Consider the following 12,990-nt stretch of genomic DNA (forward strand, 5'->3'; position numbering starts at 1 on the left):
GATAATTAACACTCATGCATTTGCATTTAGCATACAAGATTGTATGCATAAAGGTTTAATCATTTCTAAAATCATGATTGCATGATCATTCATCATATAGCGTGTTTACCATTTAAATATTGGAAAACCATTTTTAATGAATTTAATCGATTAACCCAGTTTGTAATCGATTAAGTCCTGGTGAAATCCTTAATCGATTCAGGAAAGTCATAATTGACTAAATGGAGTTACAGTAGCTAATCTATTAACTAATCTATTAATCGATTACGTAATCTATTAATCGATTAAGTAATTTATTAATCGATTAAGCCATAACTGGAAGTGTGTTTTCAAAAACCTATTAATCGATTAACATGAAAATTTAATCGATTAATATGTGTTATATCAGTTATGAGCTAATTTTGTTAATTTTGAAACAGAATCCATTCCGTTTTTAAAATAGTTTTCTCTTCACTTTCATTAAGCTAGAACGAAAAATATATGAGAGAGAGAGAATCAAAGATTCACTGTGCTAAAGTTTCAAAGTTATCTTGATCTATCTTTGAGTTTTCTTGCATGAGTTTCAAGAGTGAAAAAAAGAGAGAATAAAGAGAAAAGAGAGAAAAATCTTTTCATTGAGCAAAACCATTTTTCATTCAATTGAAAACACTCGTTGCATGATTTCATAATTAGGTCTTAGGGCTGTGTTTGTGAGATCTTTCTGTCAAGGGTGATTAGAGCCGAATTTAGAGTTGTTACCCGCATATTCTAGTGTGAAAAGTAACTCGGCGAAAGTTCTAAAATTGAGGAAAATGTCGATGATGGGTGAGCTGACATTCTTTCTAGGCTTACAAATCAAACAAATGAGCAGTGGGATATTCATTCCCCAAACAAAGTATTGTAAAAACTTTTGCAAAGATTCGAGATGGATAAATGTAAAGAAGCGATAACAACTATGGCATCATCCTGCTATCTCGATAAAGACGAAAAAGGTAAAGCAATTGAGGTAACAAAATATCGTGGCATAATTGATTCTTTATTGTATCTAACTGCTAGTTGTCCCGATATGATGTTTAACGTGTGTATGTGTGCAAGATATCAAGCCTCACCTAAGGAATCACATTTTGGTGCTGTAAAACGTGTTATGAAGTATCTTAAAGGAACAATATCTATGGGTTTATGGTATCCTAGGGATGCTTCTTTATCCCTAATAGGATATTCCAATTCTGACTTTGCGGGATGCAAGTTAGACCAGAAGAGTACTAGCGGGACTTGCCACCTTTTGGATAGCTCTCTAGTATCATGGAATAGTAAGAAGTAAATTTGTATTGCTTTGTCTACTGCCAAAGCGGAATATATTACTGCAGACGTGTGTTACGCTCAGATTCTATGGATGAAGCAGCAACTATCAGACTTTGGCTTAAAACTAGTGAAAAATCCTATAAAATGCGATAACACTAGTGCCATAAATCTATCGAAAACCCCAATTATGTACTCTAGAACTAAGCATATAGAGATTCAACATCATTTTTCAAGAGATCATGTACAAAAAGGTGACTGCATGCTTGAATTTGTTGAAACCTCGAAGCAATAAGCAAATATTTTCACCAAACCCCTTCCACGGGATAAATTCTTTGTCTTACGCAAAGAACTTGACATACTTGATGAAAAATATCTAAACTAACTTGCCTAGAGTTATTATTTGTCTTTGCTTGATCTATGTTATATGCTATTGAATGACAAATGTTACAAATTCATGTGTCCTTGTTTAGATTATCCTCATGAATGTTTTAGGCTCTCTTAGTGTGTCAAAATCCTTTAGGTTTGTATCTAAGCAATATAACTCTATTCATACTCTAGATATACATAAACTGCACTGAAATATTTGACAAGTGTTGTCAATAATCGATTGTTATGTGCCTTAATCGATTAATTCGAGTTATAGAAGCCAAAATAAATTTTCATCTCACAGGGTACTTGATTAACACCAATTTTCATAGATTACATGGGCTCAATTTTTTGAAAATCTAAAAATTATCTCCTGATTAATCGATTAACGCCTTAACTTAATCGATTACCTAGGCTCCAAAATTTCAATTTTGAAAATCATTATGTTGGTTAATCGATTAAGCTACTACAGATAATCGATTAACGGTAATGTTGTATTAGATTAAAGTGAAGTTTATGGGTCATTTCTCATTTAGAACCCTAATCCTCTTTGCTTCCCCCATTCTGGATCTTTTCCCAAAATTGATTGTTCCTCCAGAGTTCATTAGCAAATTCGGTTCCTACCTTATAATTTTCATCTCCCTAAAATCTCTACCCAATTCATATTTCACCATTTCCCCCTCTTTAGAAACCCTAAACCACAAATTCAAAAAATTGATTATCAAATCGATTAAAATCACTACTATAATTGCAAGATGAGTGAACCAAGGAGCATGAGAGTGAAGCATACTTCAAAACATGCTAGACCAGGAGAAAAAGGTTCTTCCTCGACTCAAGGAGGACGAAAGAGTCGCAGAGACCCTTACTACTCTCCCATTCTTCAAGAGGCTAAATTAGCTAAGTTTCAAGGCCGTAAGCAAACCTACATTTGATATGCGGATGTATAATGGCTTTATGCTCAAGGCTTTCAATTACCACATGGGTTGGAAAGCCAAAGAGTTAACAAATTCGCGGAATTGAAATGTAAGATGTATCCTTCACTAATTAGAGAATTCTATAGCAATTTTAGATATAAGGATGAGGTGTATTCAACAATGGTAATGGGGAAGATGATTGTTATGGATGAAGAGTTATTTTTGGATATTGGAGGTTTTGAATGTGATGGACATATGCTAGGTGATTGCAACAATGAGTCATGGGACTCATTCGATGTTATTGAAATGTACAAATCCTGCTTGAGAGGACCTCACCTATTTGTGCAAGGATAATTGACCAAAGTTGGGTCATTGTTTGTGGAAAACCGGCTCTTACACTATTTGATTGCGTACATATTGGTTCAGAGAAATACTAACCATGCTCAACCCACCACCAAAGATCTGAAACTGATGTTCGCCATTCGGGCAGGCATTTCGGTTAATTGGCCTTCATAGACTTTCAAAGTTATGCATGGCATAGCTTCATCTTCATCAAGATTACTCGCCTATGGGATGTTCATCTATCGTATCATTGATTACTACGAGATTGACACCACTCATGTGGACACTATCATTACTAACTCCCGAGAACATCTGGTTGGTGACAACCTGATTCACAAAATGGGCATCTATAAATTCGATAATGAATGGAAATATCAAGAATATCATACTGCCACCGTGAATGAGGATATATCACCTAAATATAATGCTGCAAATCCCAGTGAGCCTATTCCTAAGCAACCACCTGCCGAGGCATTTGCTGAGCCTTGAGAACCATCGTTTAGCCTTGCTCACTTGGATGCGATAGAACAACGCCTCAATGCACATATAGATTGACATTTTCAGAGTACGAGGGATTCCATGGCCGCTGAATTTCAGCAGCAGCAGTAGAGGCTTTCCGAGGATCTAGAACGTATCATTTTCTTAGTGCGTACTACTCATGGCTCATCTCCATCACCACCTACACAAGATTAGCCTATATAGGAATATCTAGTGTGTGTCTAGGGTATGTGGTTATTATGATTTGGTGATTGTAGTTTGGTGTTGCATATGTTATCGTTGTATTTTGATGTACTTTCTATTTTGAACAATCTGAACTCGCTCATTGCTCTTACTATTATATGTTGTAAAACTTTTATGGTAATTTGGATTATGTCTGCAAAGTATTGCATTATCCTTTGATGTTATCTATTGTGCATATCGTCTGTTTGAATGATTGATATATTCTGAATATTGCTATATCATTATCTTTGATCATTCTATGGATTTCATGTTGAATTTTCACAACTAGATAAATCTCGCAATCAATTCTGGCATAATCTATTTTTTTTACTAAATAATCAATTAACTCCATATTATAATCGATTAAACCTAAACTCTATGCACATGTTCAAGTTTTTTTTTAAACTTCTTAATCAATTATCCTTTATTAATTAAACGATTTAGACTAGTAAATTGTTTATCTTTCCTTACTTTTGGCTCTTTTAGTATCATAATTTGCCATAGCTTTTTGATCATGCCAAAAAGGGGAGAAAGGTGTTGTTTGAGTTGTTTTGCAGGTTGAAATGAGCTTCCGCAAAGTAATCATGTTGCTACCCTAGAATTACCTCCTACATGATTGAGGGGGAGATTAAAGTGAGGGGGAGTAGCGCATTCAGATTCAACATTATGCAAACTTTTTCAGCCCAACTTCAAGTCATCAAACAAGGAATTATTTCAGTGTTTGTCATCATCAAAAAGTGGGAGATTGAAATGACGAATAGTCAAAGGATACCATTATAACCGACCTACGAAGTTGTGATGAAGACAAGATCTTACATGGAAGCTTGAAGACTTGGACATCTCAACAAACAACATACCAAGAACTCAAGGTCATTGTCATAGAATCTAGGATTGTCTTTTTACATTCTAGAGTCCTAAGATGATTTCCTAGTATTGAGTCTTAGGGTAGGTAAACCCAAGATGGAAGTGTCTCACAAAGTCTAAAATAAAAATCACATAAAATGAGGCATAACATCGACACATAAATATATAATAATTAACACTCATGCATTTGCATTTAGCATACATGATTTATGCATAAAGGTTCAATCATTTCTGAAATCATGATTGCATGATCATTCATCAAATAGGGTGTTTACCATTTAAAGATTGAAAAACCGTTTTTAATTAATTTAATCGATTAACCCAGTTTGTAATCGATTAAGTTCTGGTAAAATCCTTAATCGATTAAGGAAAGTCGTAATCGATTAAATGGAGTTACAGTAGCTAACCTCCCGGGATTTCTGTGTATTAATCGATTAAGTAATCTTTTAATCGATTAAGCCATAATTGAAAGTCTGTTTTCAAAAACCCGTTAATCAATTAACTTGACAATTTAATTGATTAATATATGGTATATCACTTATGAGCTAATCTTGTTAATTTTGAAACATAATCCATTCCGTTTTTAAAATAGCTTTTTTTTCACTTTCATTAAGTAAGAACGAAAACTATCTGAGAGAGAGAATTGAAGATTCATTGTGCTAAAAATTTCAAAGCTATCTTGATGTATCTTTGAGTTTTCTTTCATAAGCTTCAAGAGTGAAAAAAAAAAAGAATAGAGAGAAAAGAGAGAGAAATTTTTTCATTGAGCAAAACCATTTTTTATTCAATTGAAAACACTCGTTGCATGATTTTATAATTAGGTCTTAGGGTTGTGTTTGTGAGATCTTTCTGTCAAGGGTGATTAGAGCCGAATTTAGAGTTGTTATCCGCATATTCTAGTGTGCAGAGTAACTCGGCGAAAGTTCTGAAATTGAGGAAAATTCTCGTAATGTGTGGTATCATCACAGGTCGAGAATTAGGATTCTTCATTAGATAGAAAGTCTTTATTCGAGCAAGAGTTTTTGTTGGGGCCAAATTGTGCGAAAGGTGTGGTATCCAAGTAGGCGTAGATAAGGGATCAAACCGGGCTTTGTGGCTCATAGGTTTCAAGAATGAAGTTTTTGTCTCGTTGCATTGGAAGTGTGGTTGTAAATTATATTTCTGATTAGTGAAGAAAATCTCCCAGATCAAGCGGGAAGACTGGATATAGTTTATAGTGGACCACAAATGAAACAGGATAAAAATCCTCGAGCAAACTTTCTCTATCCCTATCTCTTTATAATTCAGTCTTTATTGCTTTCTGTTTTGATTAGATTACTGTGATTAATTGTTTAATGTGTTAATCTGTTGTTAGTCAAGAATCAATCTTAGATAGTAAAGATCAAGAATTATCACAGTTTTTACGAAGCGAGACAACTAATTTTCAAAGTAAAACAATCAGGATAATCAATTAACGTTATGATAATAATCGATTAAGTGATCTGCCTTTAATCGATTGACCATGTTGATAATTGATTAACTACAACAGCTTTGAATTCTGCGCAAACATCGGAAAAGCAGGACTGGTGATCCACGACACCTATTCACCCCCCCCCCATCCCTCTAGGTATAATCATACCTTATTAGTACCTAATAGTTATAACATCTATATGGATAAGTCTAGAAAGTTGGTGGAAACTAGAAGGTTGATAGTTTGTCTTTGAATCCCCATTTAATGTAATGGTATTTCCCTCCCATGTAGATGTCATGGAGGGAATTGAAAATCAAATATAACATACCCATTCGTCTTTGAATCCCCATTCGTCTTTCTTGCATTTGGGCAGTGGTTCGGCGTCTGATTGGCATAGTGGAAACTATGGTGTTTGGGCTACAGGTGTGGGATGGTAAGGTGTTGCCGCATTGGTCTTGTGGAGGTAAAACAAAACAATTTTGGGTAGTCTTTAATTTTGAATTCCATCAATTTTGTCAATCTTAATGCCTCTACAATGTTTGTAGGTCTAAGGACAGCCAATTGTCACCTAATCTCTAGCAATCGGGTAGAGGAAAAAAATTGAGTATTATTTCCGGTGACAAATCCCGGATTTTGTTGCATAATTTTTCAAATTGTTTTTGGTAGTCACCTACTTTCCGCTTGGTGGTTTTGATATGAGGAGGGACCAAAATATGTTTCCAAGGATCGGGTGAAACTCTCCCAACTAGTTATACTAGCGTTATAGGAAGTCCATCAACTTAATATTTCACCTTTCATATATAAGGAAATACTATGAAGGTGTTAATCTATTGGAACTTGATAGAGCTTGAAAAGTTATTCTTCTTGGAACAACAACTCCAAGGATTCAGATCATCAACCTAAGTTGTATAAGTGGTTATTGCAAAGGGTTAATGGTGGGATGTACATATGGGTGATGAGGGTTAGAAGATGGTGGACTAGAGTTTGTGTATATGGTGTGTATTGGGCTTTTGTGATAGTGTGTGGAGAGGGGAAATATGTGGAGTGTGGTTATTATGGAAAGGGGGTTAGGGTTTGTAATGTATGATGAAGAAGCTAGATTGGGGGTCTGGAGGTTGTGGGATAGAGCTTGCATAACATACATATTTGATATTTTTTTCAGTGATGGGATAGAGAGACTCGTCAATGGTCTCATGTTGAACATCTTGTTGTTCTTAATTTTCTTGTATTTGATCTGCAAAATTTGCAGAAGAGTTTCATCAATCTCCTTGTTGGAAGTGTTGAGAAACATAGTGCAAGATGAAAACAGTAAATGATAAAGATTTTTCTTAACACGGTGAATTAAAAACTAAGAAAACAAAGTTTAAGAAATTTCAAGAGTAAATTTTGCAGTGCAGATATTTCATTATGCCTCCTTCATGACAACTTTATGGCTAAATATTAATAATAGTACATTAGGGTATTGGCCGATGGTTTCATGGACTCTTGTAGACTTGACCCATTTGTTTACATAATATAGAAATTAAAATAGCATCTCTAAACATAGTCAGCTAGTCTTGGATATTTGTTTGACTTTGGTGGGTCTTAGTGGATAGTCTCCATTAGCATCCATACTTGGGCTCCTATCAAAATGCAAATTCGTTCACAAAATTATACAGAGTTCCCATTGAGTAAACAAATTTTGTAAGTATGGTTCAAACTACTTATGAGTTGGAAATAAAACTATTAAATCCAATACTAAAATAGTGTTAGTGAAAATTAATGTAAACCATTTAATTGTTTTAAAGATGTTGAGGAAGAAGTACCAAAGGCATAGCCGAAAGAGAAAGAAAAAGGATCATATGGAATGTTACAAATATAACTCAATTGAATCAATTCAATATTCATTTAAAACTCAGTTTATTGGTTCATAAATCAAATGAGTTGAACTTGAGTTAAAAATAAGTTCTTTAAATAAATGAGTTAAACTTAAGTCAAATACACTTCTACTCATTAGATTTATGAGATGACTCAACTATATACATATACATACATTGAAGAACAAGGATCCTCTCCATTAATGGAGAGATACGTGATTGTTTTTACTCATATTTTCAATGCAAAAAAGTGATTTCATGATAAATAAAAAGATAAAAATGTCATTACCACTATGTTTGGTTGTATAGAAAACAAGAGGAAATAAGAGTGGTGGAAAAACCCTTTGTTTCCAAAATTAAATAGGGAGGAAGGAAAAAATATGTATGGGTCCCACAAAAAACTTTTTCTCTCTAAGTTGGGAAGAAAATAAAGGAAGGAAGGAAAACCATCAAATATTCCAAATTTGCTCTTCATCATGAATTGAAAAAACAATAATCTAGGTGAAAATAATTACAATGTAGTAAATTTCTTTGTTTATATTCATTTTTATGTGAAATTAGTTAACTTAATTTTATTTTTGTTGTTTTTGAGCTCACAAATAAATAGTAATTATGTATGCTAAAAGATGAAGTGAAAAGAAAAAAGAAACATCATTACTCGAAATTATCAACAAAGTAACAAATAATAAATAAATAAGAAAGACAAAACACGAATATGTAGAAGTGAGATGATTAAAAATATCAAAGTTATTGTTGAATATCAGTTATATTTCCTTCTAGATACACTATTGTGAAAAGGATGTACGTAAAATGTTAATGATTTTCTTTGAATTTTATAAACAAATATTGTTATTGAACTTAGATTATATGTTACTTAAAAAATATTAATTAATATTATTAAAAATAAATTATTTAGTTATGTAATTTAAAAATTAGATATCTTCATAATTATATAGATATAATGAGGACACTTTTGTCATTTTCAATACATTATATATAAATATGTTTTTCTTTCCTCTCACTTTTCTTCCATTTTCAATCATATCAAACAATAAAATTATCATCTCATTTTCTACTACTTTCTTTCCTTCAATTATCTTTCCTTTCACTTTCTTTCATTGTACTTTCATTCCAAAACCAAACATAACTTACATGTTGTCTTTTGTATGTTATTATGTGGCATTTGCAGGATCCTTACTCATTAAAGTTACTCAAGTGAGAAAAAAATTGCATTGAAAGATTATGAGAACAATAAGTGAGTATCATACAAACATTAATGGTTTATTAAGATTAAAAGTTAGTTAAAGTCTCATAATCACTTAAAAAGTAATGTGCGTTTATCTTTTAATATTGACAATTCAAATAAGATTCATTGGTATATATTAATTATCTTCATTTCTCACACTAACAAATGTGCTCACCTGAATCACTTTCTATACATCCATATATATATATACATGTAGATAATCTTTAGTACAAAAACTTTAATTGGTAGATATATTTAGTATTAAAAAACCCAAACTTTCACTACATGTATATGAATAATCCAACAATAATTTGTAGGCATTTAAATTTATATTAGTGAATGACATAAATTTGAGTTCGTTGAATCACTTAGTAAATTTTAAATGAGTCGAACTAGAGCTAAAAAATAGTTTAACATTGAACTCGACTTAAAACTTGAGTTAATTCTTAACGAGTCAAATTTGGTTGAGTCAAGTTCAACTCGATTTATTTCCACCCTGGGCCACAAATACAACATTGAGAAAACCCCTTCAAAAAGAAAGAAAGAAAGAAAGGTCGGTTGTTGATGCATGGAACCAAGCAATAAATTTTGGCTTTTAATTAACAAAATGCCAAGTCACAGGATAACAAAGCCCTTCCACTCCTATTGCACCAGTCCAATACCAATAGTTTGAAAAACCATTACACTTTTTCATCTCATAACTACTCATAGGCCAATAAAGTTCATAACAAACACACTGTCTCGCTCTTCCCTACTTATGTCTTACTTCCTCTTTCCATTATTTTAGTTACCTTTTGCCTCTTATGGAACTAACTGTACACAAGGAAATTCAGATAGGACCTACATCAGACTCATTTTCCTGCAACACTAACTCAACACAATGGTGACCCTAACAACCCTCACTTTCTTAACTCTTCTTAGGTTCATTCTCACTCAACCTTTGTTTCTTTCTGTGAAGATTATGTCAAAAACTCAGCATTTAGCTCCTACTCCAAGAAAATCAATGAATGGCATGCTAATCTTATGACCCACATTTTCACTTTCCCTAGAAATTGAGAGATTGAACATATTGGTGGCAACTGACTCAGATAGTGATACTTCAGAGTTTGAATCTGAAAAATTGGATTGGTCCAAAACCATGAGTTTTCCCATGTCTCTAGGCTCACATGTTTCATTCCAATCACCAAAAAACTTGTTAAAACCAACATCCCCTGTTGAAATCTCCCTTTCTCTAGATAGACCTACAATTCCACAACAAGAAACAATAGGAAAAATAATTAATAATTAATGTATAACAATTGAGATAAGGTATGAAAAAACAAAGAGTAATCTTATGTGCAAAGTAAATTTGGAAAGCATTGTTGATACCTTTACTTTTAATAATATAAAGTAGAATAACATGTGAAGTAAAAATCAAAGCTATGCATAACTTTTTGAGAATTATTGGTAGCAACACATTTTCAAAAAGGAAAATATAAGACACATTATTTATAGGCCCTGGGGGAGGGCATTGATTTAAATTGCAGAAGACATCACGTGATGCAACCACAATATTGTGATTGTGGTGATTACTACAACCGCGTCACACCACAATTGCAATATGACACTATATCACAATGATGTTGTTGCATCAAACCACAACGCACCTGCATAGGACCACATTTGGGCCTCATTAAGCCACATCAGACCATATCGAATTCAAAAATATTGTTTTAATCGTGACTGCAATCGCAACTTAAAACGTCCGAGGAGGGGGACCAGTCTTACCTATTAGTGATGCATGGCCTGTATGATGTTGAACTGGGTTCAGTTTACTGAAAATGCTAGGACTTAGTTTAGTTGAAGAGGGGGTAAGGGAAAGGTTGGTGCATGTTGAAGCAGATATATCTATGGTGCTTGACATGGTTGATTCACTGGCTGCATTGTTTTTTGGTAGATTCAATTTTAATGCCTTTGGAAGGCTTTGATCAGAAGTTGGTTTTCTTCTTTTGCACCAACTTGAATTATCTCTTTGCCTCCTAGCCATGATCACATGCCAATGGTTCTTCACTGCATTATCTGTTCTTCCAGGAAAGAGTCTAGCAATAATAGCCCATTTGTTACCATATATTTTATGAGCTGTTAAGAGCCTCTCCCCTTCTTCATCAGAGAAAGCCCTTCTATTAATTCTTGGGTCTATCTGATTAAACCATCTCAATCTACAACTTTTTCCTGCAACAAGAATAGAAAAAACAAGATAATCAATAAAGGGTTAGATTCAATAGAATTTGCATACTGAAAAACTAGGCACATATCTTCCAAAATGAAATCATTCAATGTTTTTTTTATATAATTTTTTTATTTTAAAGATTCTAGTTTCCTCGTGTGGTCCAGAAGTCTCAAATGCTTGACTAATCAGATCAGGAATAAGATCCTCAACAACAAAAGACTATATTTTATCTCAAGCCAATCAAATTTCAATAAGTAATATAAAAAATTTAGTTTTTATTTTGAGGAATTTCGTTTATTTTATACTTTTTAATAGGATTGAGGGCAGCTAGCCTGTGTTCTAGCATGTAGATACAAGGTAAGATAACCCATTATAAAACAAAATGAAACTAACCCTTTTTCAAAACATTCAAATTAATCAACTTTAGTTTATAAAGGAAAAAAACTACTATTAAATGAAAACTTCACAGCTAATAAGCCACAAAAACATGAAAAATGTGTTAGTGTAATGGTGTAAGATTCATAGATATTCTCATCAAGAGTTTGAGAATGGGATTGACACTTGTTAGAATAGGCAGTCACGAACCCTAAAATGATTAGTTCTTGCCATGGAATTTAGTAAGAAATAGGGGATTACCTGATCTTCCTTGAAGATGTTCTGCAATCAAGTTCCAGTTTTGAGGACCATATTGGGCAACAAGCTCCTTAAGTTTTGAATCTTCATTTGGCCTCCAATGACCTCTAACACACAACTTAACATGCCCATTTTTTCCTGCACCAGATCTCTTAGCTTCTTCTACTTCCTCACCAAGTTTCAAAGACAAGTTTTTTATCTCAACCCCAAAGTACCCATTTCCTTCATCATCTGTTTTCTTTGTTCCCTTACTCTCCTGTGGCTGTAACATTAAAGGGCTCAAAACTTGAAAAGGAAGAGGTGAAGGGAAAATCTTCATATCTTCATTGAAACCACTATCACCATGGTTTAAATGTTGTGACTTCATGGACACAATGTCTTAATAGATAACAAAGTCCACAACAAAATTGAGACAAACCAAAAAAAACCGTTCAACTTTGAAGTCACAAATGGGTTCTAATACAACAATGCCAGAAGGAAACAAAATAGCATTAAAATGTTAAAAAAATAGTCTCAGATAGATAAAAGATGTGAAAATCAAAAGGTTAAAAGATTTTTTAGCACCGTATATTCCAACTCTCTTAACCATTGAGAGAGAATGAATCACATAAGAGAGTGAGAAAATGAAATGAAAGAAGCAGAGTATGCTTAGAGAAGTTGAGTTCAAAAATGAAAAGAAACACAGAAGTTTTAAAGAAGTTGTGAGCACACGCACGAGTCTCTTCAATAAGAGCATCCAAACTAGATTAAATCCCACAACTTATTTTACAATTACTTACACTTTCCAATAAATTATGCAATAAAAATTCGTTCGTAACTAGAGTACTAGACAAGTTTTATGACGGATAACAATTTTTTTGTTCATAATTAAACCCCAAAACCTACACACATTTATAATTCACGTTAATATATGAAAATATATAATTAAATCAAAATTTTGTTTACATTCATTAAAATATAAAACATCATTATAATATTTCAAAAAACATTAAAATAACATATAATATATTAGATATATTTGGATTAATATAGGATAATATTTAGTTGTAGTTCTATTTTATTTGAGTTTATATATAGTTTATGTTTATCTTGTTACTTATTATTTAGGT

General features: G+C 32.9%; 1 protein-coding gene across 1 annotated transcript; it reads right to left on the reverse strand.

Moving 5' to 3' along the window:
• Positions 9,597-12,579, reverse strand: LOC109357881 (transcription factor MYB76-like). The gene is made up of 3 exons (XM_019601937.1): positions 11,885-12,579; positions 10,807-11,250; positions 9,597-10,280 (listed from the first exon to the last, which is right to left on the reverse strand). Exons 1-3 carry the CDS (start codon positions 12,246-12,248, stop codon positions 10,012-10,014), a joined length of 1,077 nt encoding a protein of 358 aa, XP_019457482.1. The 5' UTR covers positions 12,249-12,579; the 3' UTR covers positions 9,597-10,011.

The sequence above is a fragment of the Lupinus angustifolius genome, chromosome LG10 (genome assembly GCF_001865875.1).
Source record: "Lupinus angustifolius cultivar Tanjil chromosome LG10, LupAngTanjil_v1.0, whole genome shotgun sequence".
NCBI lineage: Eukaryota > Viridiplantae > Streptophyta > Magnoliopsida > Fabales > Fabaceae > Lupinus > Lupinus angustifolius.